Source organism: Alosa sapidissima, chromosome 1 (assembly GCF_018492685.1).
Source record: "Alosa sapidissima isolate fAloSap1 chromosome 1, fAloSap1.pri, whole genome shotgun sequence".
NCBI classification, from domain to species: domain Eukaryota; kingdom Metazoa; phylum Chordata; class Actinopteri; order Clupeiformes; family Clupeidae; genus Alosa; species Alosa sapidissima.
Genome location: NC_055957.1, coordinates 38,119,190 through 38,137,782, shown reverse-complemented (window position 1 = coordinate 38,137,782; position 18,593 = coordinate 38,119,190). Strand labels below are relative to the sequence as shown.

Here is an 18,593-nt window from a genome sequence, read left to right as displayed (position 1 = left end):
TGTCTGGTAATACTGTTGGAGGTCCTTAGGCCGACCCAGGCCAACTTGTGATGTCATCGTAATTGATTCGGCCGCCATGTTGGATTTAATCAAAAACATCAAAAAGTTTTCACAGGTCGCAAATTTTATCTGATCTTCACCAAAATTGGCACAGACCATCTTCAGGCCATAACCTATCAATATGTTGCTCTCTGGAACAATTGACAAAAGCTTTCGCCCGTAACAGCCAATCGAAATTGGTGGCGAAGTAGCTCATATCTCAGCAACCCTGCCATGTATCATAACCAAACTTACTACATATATTCATGACCCTATTAGGAGGACGCTCAAAACATTTGGTGACCTTTGACCTGTAGGGGGTGCTACAATTAGCAATATTGCATTTTGATCTGTAGTTTCTGTTGTGTTTTATCGATCTTTTATTTTTTGATGTGAAACTGATGACAACATGTTCCATCCAGTTCATTCTAATGTGTGCGTGCAAGGGCGGGCGGGGCAGGACGGGGTGGGACGGGCAGGGGTGATTAGGTGGGGGGCTGGCTGGCGGAGGCAGTGGCAATACTCAGCCCTGTTTCAGCCCTACAAAATCAGCTATGTTTTGATGTGACACTTGTTGCAAGTGTTGATCGCGGGTGTCTGCTAAGTTCTATTTTGTTGCGTGGCTACTCCGGCCTATTCTGCTTGGCCCCCTCATTGCTGCTTGCAGATATATTTTAATTATATCATTTTGCCAAACCAAATGTAAAGCTTGGTTCGTTTTTAGGCAGCAAAACTGCTGATGTTTTCGTACAGGCCCATATCTAATTTGCCTAATGCTCTCTCCCACAAGAAGAAACATACTTTGGCCTTACTGAAGCACGGGTGCACTGGTCCTGCGACTCACCCACTAAGCTACAGAACGATGTCACAGGGTTTGACAGCTTGCGGTTTTTGTTGATTTATAACGTTACAGTCCAGTGTGTAGTTTTTCTGCCAAGTGGTTTGACGTTTTTCAAAACATAGCCTACATATCAGCAACTAATTTGTATAGCGACTCTCTCTCTGTCTCTCTCTCTCTCTCCCCCTCTTCTCCCTCCCTCTCCCTGTGTCTGTTTGTGTGTGTCTATTCACAATAACTTACTCTGAATTTAGAACGTGCCCTGTGCAGGTGTAGTCTACATTAGAGTGTCAATCTCGCTCAATTGTGCAGACGAATAAATAATTAAAATGTCACAGGTAACTGTCACACTGGCACACCTGTTGTCTCGCTGGCGTTAGACTACAGACGGTTGCAGAAGATTGCCTAAAGGGGGTATAATTTCAGTTATGATGATTCCCAAAACATACTGTCGGTGACTGAAAATGAATTAACCGGTCATCGAAATAATTTCAAAACAATCGTAACGTTCAGTCACACATGGCCACTTAAGGCTGCAAGTCCCGTGTTGTTGATTGTCAGCGATGTCAGTTGATATCAGAGAACTGTATTTTGACAGAGTTAAACAAATAATGGTAACGAGTGTGTTTGTCTTCATAGAACTGGATCCACCACAAAGTGTAGACTAGTTGTTAAATTAACTCTGACCTAGCTAGGGTGTTTCAGCTCACCCATAAACTAAGCTACACATTTATAGTCACCTTAAATAAGTTAATTAATTTTGCGCAATCGTTTTACCTGTTAATATGGTGAAGAGGATCTGAATTGCGAATAAAATCCAGGTATATCCCATAGTGGCTTCTCCATGCGTGTGCGTTCGTATGTGTCTGGCAATCAAATGATCCGACGCGTCCCTAAAGGTGCGGTGTTCACAATAGGCGATGGCTCCCTGATGAATACTAACGTCTTAAAGAGACAGTCTGCATTGCGCTAGCGATTGTCCGCGCCATTCTAGCTGGACCACAGCCAGTGCTGAGACACTCTTACCGGAAAAACTCGCTGGCACTAGAATGAAACTGGCCCTTGGATTCTGATGATGTAAATGTAATTGCATCAACTGATGCATATTTTTAAAGGAAAGGCTTTCTTCAGCAATTGAGGAGCTGCTCCGCTGATAACCATACGGACTTTATTATTTCACTATTTCTAGTTAAATCAATAATTATTACGCCTTCTGCTGTAGTGGTGACATAGCCTAATACAAGAGCCATGATGCATTACTGTGCCACTGTGTTAACATGAGAATAACATGTAGAAATGTGATTCGAGGATCCCCAAGTCTCAGATTGTTGTTATCTGTTCCCCTGAATAATGACTCTGAGACCCTTGTCAATCCTCAGTGCAAATCTCTCTCTCTCGACATTCACTTTGGTAGTCCTGTAATATTTAGAAAGGGAACCTCTTCCTGCCCCAGACTATGTGCATATGTAGGCTACAAAGCCACCTGAGAGTCACCAGAGAAAAAAATATGCTATAAGCACCTGACAGTAGGCCTATTTAACTTTTGCTGCAGTATGTAGGGGACAGTTAATGATTGACATTGACATTGACATCATCTGACTGAATTCCACAAAGAGCTTGTTTACTCACTACATGAGCCATGACAGATCTCTCTCATTTTGTTACCCTGCATGTAGTCTGTGTGGCTCCAGTGATGGCCATTGAGAGTAGGCCTTCTGTGTGGCCTTGCTGAAGTCCTTTTACAGACAGTTACCTACAATCTACTATACACACTCCACTTCAGCTATTTTTACTGTGAGGAACCTAAAATTCCAAAATTTCCCTCAGGGTGAATAAAGTATCTATCTATATCTATCTCTGTCTAAACAACCCAGCTCCCTACAGCCTTCCACAATCCTATTCTGCACCAGGCCCAGTGATGCATGCCCTTGTAAAGGCTGAGGTCTGATTGCGTGTGAAGGCTGGGTGAGCCCCTCCAGGTCCTCTGTATGTCGTGGCGTGTAAACAGTGCTAGTTTAGGTTACAGGCGGCCCATGCATTATTGATGGCCGGGCCGGTGAGACTGCGAACCAGAGGCCAAGTATTAGGGCTGACTCACCGTGACTCGGACGGGCTCGTTCTTCCACTGCAGAGTGACTCACCCACCCACTTAGAGACACATGAGACAGACAGCCCGAGGCGGACCACCAGGGACACGGTCTCCTCCAAACGCTATAAAATCACCTAGAGAGAGGAGAGGAGGAGGAGACAGAGAGGGAGAGAGAGAGGATGCATTCAGATTACTAATGAAGGTGTTTCTGTTTAATATGTAGGGTATGTCAGTGGGCTTGCATTTTGTATGCTATCTCTGTTTTTCGGAAATCATCTGGTTAGCAACAATGTAGAGAAGAACACCTGTGTGTTAGGCCTGCTCATATGACTAAACAAAAAACAACACACTTCAGAAGTTTTGTGTGGGATTGATTTTCCAGCATGAGTATCTACTCACAACAACTAGCATACAAGATCACATCAAGAAGCTGCTCTGCACTGAGATGTTATTGTATTGATCTCACACTCTCCTTGATATAGTTTATGTACACGGCTGATTTGACTAGAACATAATTGCATAAAAGTGTTCTGCTGCATTCCTGCTGACCATGCAATACAGCTTGACCCTTGCAGCTCATGTCAGCCATTTGGTACTACTATTGATGATGATGTGACTGATGTGTTTATATGGCAATCACCTCTGTGGCTTTTAAGTGTTCCTCTGCTCAAATCTGGGGCGCGGCTCTATAGACTTTCACCATCATGGCTGTTTCACTGATCCAGAGTGTGAGTCTGTGAGTGTGAACCCATTTGACCTTTCTGCAAATGCAGTCATGCTAATCTCATCTCTATTGTGCATTGTATTTCCTCTGACGACTGGGCTTTATGGACTTTTCATATTCTCCAAACTTTTTTTAAATATCATATATCTAACCTAATAATAAATGACAAATGATAATATTGGCCTAATTACAGTGCCTGTGTAAACTATTGCATGAAGTAGATGGATATAACTTCTTTCCTGGAACCCCTGCATAAACATATTAATCTGTTGTTGTTGATAATGATGATCTTCTTGTTATTGTTTTGGATTAATCAGTAACAGGATTACATGCTTTGTGTAATCACCCTGGTTGCTCACAGTGTTAATTGCTAATGGAGACCATGCTAAATCTACTTAATCTAAAGACTTGTTAAGGGAGGAGCGGAGGACACTGGAGGGTCTCTAAACCAACCACCATGCGAGTGCACTCAGGTAGATGCAGTGAGACATAGGGTGTTAGTGTAGGCTAAAGCTGACACAAGAACTGCTGGGAAGGGAAGAGAATAAACAACTAAAATATCGTTGTAGTATCTTTCATGCCACATAACAAACCGCTCTTAATACAGCCGTGATGGGTCTGTCTCTATGCTCGTAAAAGCATCCCGTCTCCTGCATGCATTAAAGCCATAACCCCCATAACAAACCGCAACACCAATCACTCGCTGCAGCTGGTTAAGAGACTGCCAAGGGCAATAACTTCTCATTGACCTCCCTTGGCTTATTTGTGATGACCCAGGCAGTAACGGAGAGTAAACGGCTCCCAAGAGGACCTCAGTTAGATCCATGACAATTTGATCCAACATTTTGTGAAGCATGCTCATATTCAAACTACCTCCTATAGCATATCCGAATTTAATCTTAAAATAACGAACATTACACTATGTCTTTAGGCTACTTGAATATACAATATTTTCATAAATGCTTTTTTGGCACTCTATAGCCTAATGTCAGCGGCGGTTTCCCTCTAGTGGTAAAAAAAACTCCAGACCTTGTAGGCTACCCAGTAGGCTATCCAAGCAATGAAGCACCTTGCTGAAGCATCCAGGTGAAGCAGTCTCACAGTGTAGCTTAACGGGTCGCCATTATGACATTGCAGAGACGTGGGTAATGTGACATTCCCCAATTCAATGCAAGGATCAAACCCATGTTTTGTAACATAACATGTTTGTAACATAGAGCCATTCATGTACTTATTTGGAGGCTCAAAGTCTAAGTTATGGCTATCTTTGCGATAAATGTATACGTTTCAAAATGCATATGCACAAATAAAGCCTGAAACTACACTCACAACATCTTGAACAGCTTCACTGCTGCCCTTCACAATAACGCGTGTGCGTGTGAGCTATCCTGGGTGCTAAAATTAACTTGATTATGGGCTAGTCTACGGCAGTCATTAGCCAACCTATCGGCATTAGTTAGGCCTTCAGATTAATCTTGCTTTATGATTTTAGACTATACAGTGGTGTAGGCCTGCTTGTAAGAAAGACCTATTTTACTTTACTTTACGCTTTCCGATTAAAAAATCTTTTGTGTGTTTCAGTTTTGTCAGTTTCAGACTGACAAAAACCGAACATGTTATTTGACATGATTTTTTTGGTGCATATCACTGAAATTTAAAGTTTGCTTGAAGTTTGACCTGACCCATACCCAGACTATCATTTAAAACATACCTTGGACAACGAACTAAACTAAAAAAGAGGCATGTTCCGGTGTCGTTGGATGTGTGAAAGCGACGCAAAGGCTGGACACACCAACAACACGTATCGTACGCCTTTCAGACTCGTTGAATGGAAAACCCATCATTTATCCTAGGAGGCTATAGGCTACGCCTGGTAATGGAGATACTTAATTAATACAATCCGGACACTGTCCTCATGCCCATAAGCAGTGCGCTGTGACCTGTGAGAATCAGTCTGCTAGACAGAAACGACAGGTCAGAGAGAGAGGGCATGTCTCATACTGCTAGCCAAGGCCGACATGTCACATAGCGATGGGACGATATCATTCACTATGGACCTGTTAAGCTTAATGTTGCCTTTGGTATTTCAAGAGATTTCATTGCATCGTAATTAAATGACTCAAAGCCCGTATGGAGTATGAAACATTGGTGACAAGAGATGAGGTCGGGCGTAAGCAATTAAAGTCCCTGGCAGGCAACCCTAGCGCAAGCATGCAGATAAGGTTTCCTACGCTGGTAAAAAAGATCCGTGACACCGCCTTAGATAGTATTTCCACTTGTTTCTTGTAGCGATCGCGTGCATGCCTTTACATGGATGTATTTGGACACATGTTATGGTAGTTATTTCATCACTAGACATTACTGGACTATTGCCATTTATGTTGCTATGACTATATGGATCTCTGGATGCCTGATTCTCAACACGCACCCTCGGGCCCAAACGCATAGTGCTGGTTAGTGCGCGGTGGATTCATGTTAGTCGACATAACCAGGATGGGGCAGGCCGTCCGTAGGCACTGAGATGCCAAGCCTGTGGAAGAAGATAGTGTTCTCGTTTGGCTCTATAATCTGCATTACCTCAACCGTGGTCTTGGTAGTAGCGCTGGGAAGTGAAAGCTGGGTGACCGGGACCATTCTATGCAAGACTGGAGTGGACCTGGTTAACGCTTCTAGTCCAGAACTGGTGCAGTTTACCGGAGACATTTATTTTGGTCTCTTCCAGGGAGGAAAAACTAGGAAGTGTGGCTTAGGAATCCGGTGGTCGAAAATCTACAGTGAGTGTTTTGATTAATGATTAATTTAGCTTAGACTATTTGATGTCTCTAAGCATACCCTACTTTATTTGCTAACCTTTTACAGTTTCATTTATACTCTGAGAATGTTCTTTTATAGTGCTTTATGGCATAGCCTACAATTATCATTTGCTAGTTGCCATTGCAATGCATTACCTATATGTCTCACAAAGCAAGATGCAGAATGGAAACTGCAGCCCTGTTATCTGCTTTGGTTTTTGGTCTTCAAGTCCAGGGTGCAATGATCTGCAATGTCTTTTTCTAATATAGTGTTTATTTTCATTTTTATCTTCTAGTTTTCCCCAAACTTGTGAAGACACTGAATGAAGGACTTCATGCAATTGTCATTTTGTTCATATTTGTTGCCATAGGTTTTGCTTTTGTCAGTTTAGCTTTCTGCATTTACAATGCCAGGAAAGTGCCATACCAGTCTATTAAAGGACCACTTGGGCTGTACCTCTGGAACTTTATTGCAGGTTTGTTGCGTTTACCACATTGTATTTAAATGAAAAGTCAGGGATTTGTAATAAAGAGGTTCAGGTTTGGTATGTCTTGAATAGGCCTACCACCCTTAAGTTCTTAAATTGTGTAACACAGGTCGCCTCTCTCTCTCTCTCTCTCTCTCTCTGTCTTTTGCTCTATTCCTTCCAGGTCTCTTTGGGTCATTGGCATCTCTTTGTTTCCTAGCATCAGTGTGTCATCACAACCTGACAGAAAGAGTGGCCAACTACAAAGAGAGCTTCTTCCAGTTAGTGGTTTTGGAAGAGGACCTTGGGTTCTCCTTCTGGTTGTGTGTAGCCAGTGCTGCTCTACATGGCGCCAACATACTAGTAGTGGCCATGAGTAAGATACACCTACCCAAAATACAAACCAAGAAACCTGAAGAGCCTACAGTCACTGCAGATGACCTGCTATACTGAGCAGTGATATGGGGAAAGATGTATTTGCAGTACAAAATGTAAATAAACGCTGACGTGAGTTTTCCATGTGTAATAAAAATGTATAGCGTAATTCATAGCCATGTGTTGTGTCTGCCACTATGATAGTTGCATTGCAGATCAATCTAACTTTTCAACAAGACCCTGAATGCAGGCCTACTGGCCTAGGCCTATAAAAAGAACATCTTAGGCCTAACACTGAGTTTGTCAGGATATAGCCTAGGCCTAGGCTGACTTGTATCTGGGAATGCTATTGTTTATTTATTAATATTAATTCTTTAAAGTATGCATTTTTAAAAGTATTTCTGCAACAGCCTAACATCTATATAATAGACAATTGGACGAGGTAATGAACATGTTGCCTTATTTTACAATTTCAGCAAAACCCCGCTAAACCAGTTCGTGGCGCTGGTGTATTATTGGTAGAGAGCGCACTGGCCTTGGTTTACACAGACGTAATAACTGTGCGACACACTGAGGTCGGATTTGGAAGCAGGAGATGTCAACCTTTTGGATTGAACACATGTAACTCATTCATGATATATTTGGCCTGAATTTGTAAGTTTATTTATTACGGCTGTTTCGACCGGAGTGGAGAATGTTGTCACCTTGCAGACAAGCGGTGCTGTCTGCTTTTAGGAGACACAACTGTCGGTTATTCTCAGCAACTCAGGGCAGGGAAGCTAAAAAAGTAAGTTCACGCTAACATCACGCTTCGTAACTTACCTAGTTCGCCCTGCCAATAGGAATGTTGTCAAAGTAAAGTCAAATGTTCATCAAAGCTAACGAATACTGAATGTTAATGAAATTATCTTTCCCGTGGTGTTTTAGGGACTGGTTTTGGGAATTTATGAAAAAGAGAAGAATGGTGAAAGCGCACGTTTCACGGAGGCGGGTGCAGCATTTGATAGTTACCTATCGGGAAAGTTGAGTCAGATGCTCTCAATGTAAGGTTAACTCGGTGGCAAAGAATTTAAAATGTTACGCCCTATCCGACGGAGCTGTTGTGAAAAAAAAAAAAACTTTTCTTTTGTTTAGATCTGGCCCTCCTGTCAAGAAAGGCAAGAGTCGCGTATTTTATGGTCTACATGAGGTAACAGCTATTTTTGACTGGAATTAAACTATTTTCAAACCTGTATTACGAATGTATTACAAATATGTCACGAATTGTACCTTTTGTTTTGGTAAAAGGACTTCCCAAGTGTGGTAGTTGTAGGCCTCGGCAACGACTCAGCCGGGGTTTGTGGAAAAGAAAATTGGGACAGCTGCAAGGAGAACATCAGAGCTGCTGTGTCATGTGAGACCTCAGTTCCCCTCAAGTGCGTGTGTGGTGTATCTGTGTGTGAGAGAGTGTGTAGGTGGTATAATGAGATTTGTATGAAACAAGTAGCATTTGCTGTGTTAGGATTTAATTTGGTGTCACTTTGGTATCTGTGTAGCTGGCTGTCGGGTGCTCCAGGACCTGGAGGTGCCTGTAGTGGAGGTGGACCCATGTGGTGATGGTCAGGCGGCTGCAGAAGGTGCTCTGCTCGGCCTCTTTGACTATGATGACCTCAAAAGCAATAAGAAGTTCAAAGTCACTACTCGGCTACATGGAAGGTAGAGTTGTGACTACTTCTGTGTGTGTGTGTGTTAGACCTGTGCTAAAATAATTGATATTGCAATATTAATGATGCACTCCTGTAACAATATGTATCAATACAGACACTGGGGTATTGATAAAGCATAAAAAAATCTAAAAGCAAAAGACATTTAAAAGTTGTATTGTTAATAACTTGCAGATTTTAAACAGAATTTTATTTTGAAGAAGTATTGCTGGCAATACCCAGCCTGTGTGTGTGTGTAAAGGTTAGCCCAGTTTATCTCATATATACTTGCACCATAATAATGTTTCTTAGCGGGCCGAACAGAATCAGCACCAATGGCAGATTAATTTGACAGTTCTTTCCTTCTGACCTCAGCACAGAGCTCGCTGCGTGGGAGAAAGGAGTGGTCTACGGTGAGGGACAGAACCTGGCCCGGTGGCTCATGGAGGCTCCAGCAAACCATATCACCCCAACAGTATTCGCTGACACTATCGAGCACAAGCTCGCACCCTATTCAGACAGAGTGATCATCCACAAGAGGTACTGCTTGCAAAGATGGTCTTCTAACAGGGCTTTTCTTCTCTTTTAACCTGGAGTACTTTAGTTCAGTCTGCCTCTTGCTCTCTCAGACCAAAGCCGTGGATTGAGGCGCAGCAGATGGGAGCGTTTCTGAGTGTGTCTAAAGGTTCAGACGAACCCCCAGTCTTCTTGGAGATCCATTACAACGGCAACCCGGACAACAGCAAAGCACCTCTGGTCCTCGTGGGCAAGGGCATCACCTTTGACAGGTAAAGTCTAACATTACTATAATGGCAATATTAAAACATGTCTAGAAGTTCTACTGCCACCTTTTGAAATTCCTTTCATTTTGCTTGGTAAATATAGTCTGTGTGTGTGTGTGTGTGTGTGTGTGTGGGTGTCACCTCTACTCTCAGTGGCGGTATCTCTCTGAAGCCTCCCTCAGGCATGGATGCCATGCGGGCAGACATGGGTGGTGCTGCCACCGTGTGTTCCGCCATCGTCACGGCAGCAGCTCTGAGGTTACCAGTCAACATCGTAGGTAGGCCACCTTCATTCCTGCCTGAACAGAGGTTCAGTGATAATACTGTGTGTGTGTGGAGGTGATGCATGGTGCAGTGTAAACTGTGGACTGCTTTGCCAGGTCTGGCTCCTCTGTGTGAGAACATGCCCAGCGGTAATGCCAACAAACCAGGGGATGTCGTCAAAGCAAAGAACGGAAAGACTATTCAGGTATTCTGGCCTTACATATAACAACAAAATGTTCTGTCTGCACATGTGCTTGAGTAGTACAGGTCACTGTAATGACGGCAGATTATTTATATCTAATCCATTGTTGTCATGGTGTGTGGTATATTCAGTATTCTGAGTACATTTAACCTGTCTGTTGTCTTCTAACTCCGGTTCGGACCCAAAGGTGGACAACACTGATGCAGAGGGCAGGCTCATTCTGGCTGATGCGCTTTGTTACGCTCACAGCTTCCAGCCTAGGGCTGTAGTAAATGCTGCCACATTAACAGGTATGTGCACTGGTGTAACCAATAAACAATGTGCACTGGTCTAAACAATAAACAATGTGCAATGATGGGGGCGTTTGGGGGGCAGCAGTCAAATTAGTTGTTGTACAGCAGGTCGGAAGATGGTATGGTATGGTCGTAGCTGACGTGGCTGTGTTTTAAATGATGTTTCTGCTCTCTGTCCCAGGGGCCATGGATGTGGCGCTGGGTTCAGCTGCTGCAGGGGTGTTTACAAACTCCGACTGGCTGTGGGGACAGTTACATAAGGTAGAGGCTCATGAGACTGCACGTTTTTCTGCATTTGACTGCCACACAAGCACAATGCACACATGCATACTCATGGACCCCCATTTTCAGTCTGTTTTCACATGATTTGTTTCAGGCAAGTGTTATCACAGGTGACCGAGTTTGGAGGATGCCTCTCTTTCAGCATTACAGCAGACAGGTGACGGATAGCCAACTGGCTGACCTCAATAACATTGGAAAATATAGTCGGTGAGTAATTTCTTTCGGTTGGTGGGTCAGTCACACACATTATCTGGCAAAGGTTGATTAGGCAGATCAGTCATTTTTCACTGCTTCTATCATGATAATATATTTACAACAAAGTTGAGTTAACAGATCTTGATATGAGAATATAAAATAGAGCATTGACTCCAGTCCTGTTCATACTCCAGGCTTATACACTCTTTCCCACAATGCATTGTGTTCCTCAGGTCTGGTGGAGCTTGCACAGCCGCAGCTTTCCTTAGGGAGTTTGTGACTGCTGACCACTGGGCCCATTTGGACATCGCTGGGGTGATGTCCAATAAGGATGAGGTGCCATACCTGCGTAAGGGGATGTCTGGCCGACCCACCCGCACACTGGTGGAGTTTGCAGCTGGTCTTGCCTGTGAAACCTGAGAGGGTTATAGCCACAATGACCTCTCTGGAGTCCCAGGATCTCATATAACTCTGAAGTGCTGTACATCTGGTGGCAAAAGTGACTTAATTGTGTTGAATGGACTTGTGCATGGCCCTGGATTGAATTCACAGCACTAGGCTGACCTCAAAAAGACAAAATGTCATATGCATCTTGCGATTTCATCCCATTGTTACCATAGCTCTGTACTTTTTGGAATATCTTTGTATACAATAGTTAGGATGTACTCATGATATTTTAGTGAATATGATTGAGAAGTAAAATGATTGTCATTACTTCAATTATTGTCTGTTAAATCATGCTGCAGGAAGGCCTTCATGCTATGACAGTGATTTGTTATACACCTGAGTTTATATAGTTTCATAGTAGCACATAGGTTCTGATAAGGAGCATGATAATGTGAACATGTTAATAAATATATTTGTACACTCTTACTCTTAACATTTTCGAGTCAAATCCTGTGATGTTGAAAGGTATCAGTCGAACCTCCGTAATGGTAGGGGGCGATAGTGGTTTGAGACTGTCAAGAACCGTATGATTATCAAGCCGTTTTCATTCAACAATCATGGCTTCATCCATGAGTGGTATGTTTCTGGGTCAGCAACAGTCCGGACCACATCCCTCTGGAGGTCCCGGTGGTCCTGGACAGCCTGGTATGCTTCCCGGACCTCCCGGCGCCAGGGGATCAAGTAACAATACTTTAGTTGACGATCTAGAGGCGGCGTTCGAGGTGGGTACATTTTACGTTAGCCAGTGCTGCTACTGTGCTTACAATGCTAACAATAGCTAACATTAACTGACATAAACATGACATTCTGAACGTTTGTGCCTTTGTAGTTCCGTCTACAAGAGATCAGATCACTGCATTTGCTTGCCATCACACTGGGCGAAAGAAAGAAGCATGACACGCCAGCGTTACCGATGGTAGTGAACACAGGCATCAAATAGGGCCTGTTGCTACAACGCTAACGTTAGACGTCGTTGATGGCCTACTTTTTTCAGGATTAATTAGTGATACCAATTGTTTGCATGGCCAAGTATTTATAATGAATATACATTTACTGTGAATTAAAACCGTAGTGTCAGAATTGACAACAACGCAAACTACACCACAAAAGTGGTAACTGGAAAAGCCAAAATAGCCATAACTGCAAGTTGCACACTTGAAAATGACAAGTGCGATTGCAGGCATGCATGGTAGCCCTGCAGTATTCTGCAAAAAAAAAAAAAAAAAACGTATGAAGGTAAAGAAACAATATGTTGGCATTGTTGGAGGTTCACATTTTTCACTCTGTGACCCCAACATATTCAATACGTTAAGTTTTCGCTCCTTGACTGAGGGGCTGCACAACATCAATCAGGAACGAACAACATGTATAAAAATGCTGAATATCGGCTCCGACAATGCAATAAAACAAGTACCATATTGTGTACCATACAGTGTAACCTATAACTGTGTTTACAGGCATGTTTTGCTTCTCTTGTGAGTCAAGACTACGTAAATGGAACAGATCAAGAGGAGATTCGTACGGGTGAGTTAATACGACATGAAGGTGAACTTGTTACCATCAGCTTACCGACTAGTAGCATTCGTCCCTCTTCCACGACTTTCTGAAAGGGTTATCATTAATTGTTTTATGTTATTTTTTGTTAAGGTGTTGACCAGTGTATCCAGAAGTTCTTGGATGTCGCCAGACAGACCGAATGCTTCTTTCTTCAGAAAAGGCTGCAGCTCTCTGTACAGAAACCTGAACAAGTGGAGAAAGAGGTAAAGTTAATTAGATTAGATTAGATTTTATGTTTTCAAGGATTGGTAAATGAAGCCTACAGGTGCTACTTTCCCGCTTCCCTCACCATTGTAGCAAATTGTAGGGTTGTGCTCTTCCCCCTAGTGGTGTGTGCCATGTAATATTTGGCTCTTATTGCTGTGTGTCTTGTGAGAATGTAATTGGGTGTTAAGTGTTCCAATTGAAAATGTGCAAAGTAATGCAAGTAGGCTATTGTGATTGAATGCAAACAGGCAAAGGAATTAGAAAATCAACACCATGACCCAGAATAGGTTTGGTTCACTAAAAAAAAAAAAACAAAGTAAAAAAAAAAAAGGTCTGAATGGAACCAGTTCAAGAACGAATTCTCTGCTGGCCAAAAAAATGCCCAGAGACTTTGTTCGCAGAATTCAGACATTGATATATATTTTTTTTAATGCCAAGAAGAGCTAGACATGTGGCTTGATCAGTAACAGATTGAAATGGCAGTGAACTGAAAGCATTAGTGGAAGTTTGAGCTCCTTGTGAATTGTTGTGATTATTGACCCCCTGGAACAGGACATATCAGAACTGCGGAATGAGCTCCAGCGGAAAGAGCTGCTGATCCAAAAGCACTTGGCCAAAATCCACAACTGGCAGCAGGTCCTGGAAGATATCAATGTCCAGCACAAGCGTCCAACAGAGCTCCCTCAGGGTCCACTGGCTTTTCTTGAGCAAGCCTCAGCCAACATTCCTGCCCCCATGAAACCCAACTGAGGCACAGAATATACTTTTGAACTGTGTTGTAAGAATGCTAGAAAACTACATCAGAGTGCTCCTCTAAAGGTGATGAACAGACATTGGAAGGTCAGTTTGGTGACACTGGATTGTCAATGGCATACTGATAGTTACGGGTGTCTTTCTCTCAATTTTTTTTTTTTTTGGAGATCTTGGATGCCATGGCATGCCTAATAGGGCTAGTATTGGATTATGCAAGTGTGTGGGAGACATTTCTGAGAGTAAATGCCCATTTTGGAAAATATTTCTAATTTTTGGTAAATTGTCATTTTTACGTTTTTTGTAAATATTTGACATTCTGTTTTGTATTGTCCACAATAAATTTTTACCTGTAGTTGTGTTTGATACCTTTTTTACTTCTATTAAGTTTTTTTTTCCAGATCAAATGTCTCAAAAAATGATATAAATTAAATGAATGAAATAGCAAAACAACAGTTTATTAGATCAGAAATCACTGTGGGTGAATGTGGGTGATATGCCAGGGCAGTAGGGGGCGCAGTGACCGTTTCTGGTTTGTACACTCAGAATTACAGCCAATCGGGTAGCGACAAGATTTCAAACCAGAGCGCGGTGAGGGTTAGCTGAAAATTATCAATGACTCCCTCTACGGATACAACGATATAATATGACAGACTGTAAACATGTCAATATAATTTAAATAAGAGACAATAGATAAGGCAAGAAAGTATCATAAACGTAGGTGAGTAACTTCAACGCAAGTAACTGTTAGCGTTAACGTTTTAAATTAGTACGGTCATGTTCGCTTGTCTGATTTGCAGCAACAGTCATAAGCTAACGTTAACGCTGACTGTTGCAAGAGGAAAACACAGAAAGTAAAATGGTTCAGTTTCATTTAAATAACTACATTAAAATCTGGGGAGGGGGAATTCAGTATAGATAATTTACAGTTATCTGTAACGTTACATCCACAATAAAACTAACGTTAGTGAGTTAGCTCTACCCATAATTTGATCATAGCAGATTGTTAACTGGTGTTAGATGCCTGTCTTTAGTTAGCATAACGGTTGCTATTAAAACGAGTGATTGTCCGTGAACGACAACAGGCAGCAAGTGTTTAAGACCAGTTTCACCACAGCTTTAATATAAATTCATTGTATTTAATTTCACACATATCCGATTTCATTCCCCTCTTTCAAGTGTTGTCCCCTTGATGCCCAGCAATCCTAGTAATCATGAGTGAAACCATGGGACGTAACGTCGTTCCATTGTTTATGAGGACTTACGGAAGAAGTAAAGTCGTTCGAAAGCCAGACGCCTGGCTTAGCCCAGACTACAGAAAAAAGGCTTTCTCCAGCACGGATGTGTCCGATCCGTCCTTACTAGACGCGAATGACAGCTCAGTGCAACTGAAGAAAAGGTAACGTTGTGGTTCTCACAGGTTCACGTGGTAACTGTTGAATCGATTAAAAAATCATTTAGTCTGTTATTACATATATGGAGGACTGTTAAGTATTTGATGGCTCACTTTGCATCACTAGGAAAAAGAAATGTAGGGCTGCTAAGAGGGCGACGTCAAACTCGAAAGAGGGGGACAGCGATGTGGAAAACGTATTCCTTCCCGAGCCTGTAGCCAAAACAACCAAAGTGACAAGGTGAGGCATGCCCCCTGGTCAATGAAACACTTGACTGATTGTTATTATTCGACCCAGTAGTAGAATCTGTTTTTTGTTTTGTTTTGTTTTGCCAAATATGTCATACTAGTTTGTGACCAGAATAGGTAGTCATCCTGTCTCATAATGTGCACCCTTGTCAGCCAGAGAAAGCCACCCCGGCAGCCCATGAGGAAAGGTCGAGGAAGAGTGCTGCTCAGCAGCATGAGCGAGAATGAGAAGCCTACCGCGGTCATGAGGAGAGGCCAGAAGAAGTCTGCACGCATCTTCAGTACCAGCGAGAGTGAGGAAGACTCTATGATGAAGAATCCCAGAGTCACCTCAGTGCTCCAAAAGAACAACTCAAGAGCCAAGACATTAGAGTAAGTGTGTGTGTTTGTTTTTTGGCAGAGGTTGACATTAAAGGTAAGTTTGGGTAGGCAAGGCAGATGTATCTATACACAAGAGTAATTAACTGTGAATTGCATTAACAATAGCAAAGAATACAAGTAAATAAAAGTATAACAGGGCAGAAATAAAAACAGAGACCTAAGTGATTTCTAACGTCCAGCACTTTTTGTAACATTCAGGGAATATGTCCTCATGATCCGCTAGCTCTTCATTCTCTTATTGCAATATTCAAAACCCCCGCTCTTCTTACACAGACCTGGCTCTGTAAAGGGGAAACAAAGTGGGGGTAGCCTGTCCCCCAATTAAACAATAACAAAACACTGTAGTTTCTCAGGGAACACTAAAGGGAGGGGTGAGCAACTTTACTGCTGTGTTTTGTTTGTATGCTTTGTAAGTTGCTTTGGACAAAAGCGCCTGCTAAGAAGCATAAACAAACATTACGTCATCCAGCATCGCTTACCCTACCTTTAATTGTTATTTCATTACGCTATAGGGTTTGCACAATAATGGCTATCATTAATCCATTGTTATACAACCCCGAATCAGAAAAAGTTGGGACGTTGTGTAAAATGCAAATCAAAACAGAATGTGATAATATACAAGTCTCGTAAACCCATATTTAGCAGCAAAAAGGACATAGACAACATATTAAATGTCCAACTTTTTTGAAACATGTTGCTAGTATCAAATTCAAAATGTACATATTTTCCATGAAATAGTCAAATTTGTCATTTTCAACATTTGATATGTTGTCTGTGTCCTTTTTGCAACTGAATATGAGTTTAAGACTCATTTGCAGATTTTTACATTCTGTTTTTAAGTGAACTAAAATAGTATCAGTATAGTTATTATAATTTTCTTTATCTAATTGCTCTTCCCATGTACAGTATTTACTCTCTAAAAGTCAAAAGTTAATGTTTTTTGTTTGTTTGTTTTTGTATTGTATGGTTTTCTACCAGCAGCTCAGAGAACTCTGCTGAGCCTGCGCCTGGCAAATTTGTAACTGCTCGGAGAAGAGTCCAGTCAGTTAAACCAAGAGGACCAAGTTCCAAGCCACCGGTATGCATGTTGCTTTGTTTGATTTGTGCTATTGTTAATGTGAACATGATGTGCCATGTTCTGAGTTCAGTCTTGGGCCTCTGGATCTCACTTTCAGGTCTAGCATCTAACATCCTAGCGCTGTGCAATTAATTGAATTTCAGTTATGACTTCCGACAATTATGAAAACAACATAATCGAGAAAGAGAGAGAGAGAGAGAGAGTGATTTCTTTGCCACATTTCTTTTTGAAACAGTGATTTTGTTTTGAGTTACAGGCATACATTTAGCACACCTCTTTGCTTTACAGTGGTAGCTGTTTTATAAGTATACTGTATACATTATAGTACATATATTGTTTTATTTGTCTTTTAGTTTAATTATATTTAAGATTTAAATCCACTGTTAAAAAGCATGTTTTGAAAGTTAAGTAAACGGACGTGTCCCAAATTGTGGTAAAGAACCATGATGTCAATACTGACAAAAGAAATACTGTCAATACTGTCATAATCAAGCAGCCCACTTCCGAGCACATCTAACTCTTGAGTTCATCAGTTGAGCACATCTAACACACATCTAACTCTTGAGTTTATCAGTTGAGCACATCTAACACACATCTAACTCTTGAGTTCATCAGTTGAGCACATCTAACACATATCTAACTCTTGAGTTCATCAGTTGAGCACATCTAACACACATCTAACTCTTGAGTTCATCAGTTGAGCACATCTAACACACATCTAACTCTTGAGTTTATCAGTTGAGCACATCTAACACACATCTAACTCTTGAGTTTATCAGTTGAGCACATCTAACACACATCTAACTCTTGAGTTTATCAGTTGAGCACATCTAACACATATCTAACTCTTGAGTTCATCAGTTGAGCACATCTAACACACATCTAACTCTTGAGTTTATCAGTTGAGCACATCTAACACACATCTAACTCTTGAGTTTATCAGTTGAGCACATCTAACACACATCTAACTCTTGAGTTTATCAGTTGAGCACATCTAACACATATCTAACTCTTGAGTTTATCAGTTGAGCACATCTAACACACATCTAACTCTTGAGTTTATCAGTTGAGCACATCTAACACATATCTAACTCTTGAGTTTATCAGTTGAGCACATCTAACACACATCTAACTCTTGAGTTTATCAGTTGAGCACATCTAACACACATCTAACTCTTGAGTTTATCAGTTGAGCACATCTAACACACATCTAACTCTTGAGTTTATCAGTTGAGCACATGTAACACACATCTAACTCTTGAGTTCATCAGTTGAGCTAGAATGATCTGTGCTGCACTGCTTCCTCATTACTCTTCAGTGCATCTGTGCACTGTAGACTGGCATTCATTCACTTATAACGGCCCTGGGGCCAAACGCAGCTCACGGCCTCTTTCCCACAATATGATGGGGATGTTTTGATTGCACAGTTCACTGTATTTGTGACAGTTCCTAGTAATCATGGGGTTAATCAAGGAGTTTACAATCAGAGGAATGTGGATTTAATGTA

At 41.8% G+C, this 18,593-nt stretch overlaps 5 protein-coding genes across 8 annotated transcripts in view; 4 read left to right on the top strand and 1 right to left on the bottom strand.

The window, feature by feature from the left end:
- The window catches only part of kitb (KIT proto-oncogene, receptor tyrosine kinase b), a 38,127-nt gene extending 36,326 nt beyond the window's left edge, over nt 1-1,801 (bottom strand). For both annotated transcript variants that reach the window (XR_006031708.1, XM_042091430.1), the window contains exon 1: nt 1,655-1,801. Coding sequence is in view for 1 of the 2 variants with exons in the window: in XM_042091430.1 (XP_041947364.1) it covers nt 1,655-1,709 (55 nt within the window). In the remaining variant the exon portion in view is untranslated. The remainder of the gene's footprint in view (nt 1-1,654) is intronic.
- A 4,387-nt stretch (nt 1,802-6,188) lies between these two features.
- Nucleotides 6,189-7,493, top strand: clrn2 (clarin 2). Its single transcript, XM_042106003.1, has 3 exons — nt 6,189-6,464; nt 6,779-6,958; nt 7,134-7,493. Exons 1-3 carry the CDS (start codon nt 6,212-6,214, stop codon nt 7,400-7,402), a joined length of 702 nt encoding a protein of 233 aa, XP_041961937.1. The 5' UTR covers nt 6,189-6,211; the 3' UTR covers nt 7,403-7,493.
- A 392-nt stretch (nt 7,494-7,885) lies between these two features.
- On the top strand, nt 7,886-11,897 carry lap3 (leucine aminopeptidase 3). The gene is made up of 13 exons (XM_042105992.1): nt 7,886-8,111; nt 8,252-8,367; nt 8,459-8,513; nt 8,612-8,717; nt 8,860-9,019; nt 9,382-9,546; nt 9,636-9,794; nt 9,942-10,066; nt 10,169-10,257; nt 10,442-10,544; nt 10,729-10,808; nt 10,924-11,036; nt 11,258-11,897. The coding sequence occupies exons 1-13, from the start codon at nt 8,019-8,021 to the stop codon at nt 11,442-11,444; spliced, it is 1,551 nt and encodes a 516-aa protein (XP_041961926.1). The 5' UTR covers nt 7,886-8,018; the 3' UTR covers nt 11,445-11,897.
- A 103-nt stretch (nt 11,898-12,000) lies between these two features.
- On the top strand, nt 12,001-14,340 carry med28 (mediator complex subunit 28). The gene is made up of 4 exons (XM_042106018.1): nt 12,001-12,193; nt 12,929-12,995; nt 13,119-13,231; nt 13,788-14,340. Exons 1-4 carry the CDS (start codon nt 12,029-12,031, stop codon nt 13,983-13,985), a joined length of 543 nt encoding a protein of 180 aa, XP_041961952.1. The 5' UTR covers nt 12,001-12,028; the 3' UTR covers nt 13,986-14,340.
- A 219-nt stretch (nt 14,341-14,559) lies between these two features.
- haspin (histone H3 associated protein kinase) overlaps nt 14,560-18,593 on the top strand; it is a 16,221-nt gene continuing 12,187 nt past the window's right edge. For 2 of the 3 annotated variants that reach the window (XR_006032189.1, XM_042094142.1), the window contains exons 1-5: nt 14,560-14,706; nt 15,165-15,384; nt 15,506-15,619; nt 15,781-15,999; nt 16,987-17,086. Coding sequence is in view for 2 of the 3 variants with exons in the window: in XM_042094142.1 (XP_041950076.1) it covers nt 15,200-15,384; nt 15,506-15,619; nt 15,781-15,999; nt 16,987-17,086 (618 nt within the window). In the remaining variant the exon portion in view is untranslated. The remainder of the gene's footprint in view (nt 14,707-15,164; nt 15,385-15,505; nt 15,620-15,780; nt 16,000-16,986; nt 17,087-18,593) is intronic. The other variant, XM_042094143.1, reaches the window with a different exon arrangement.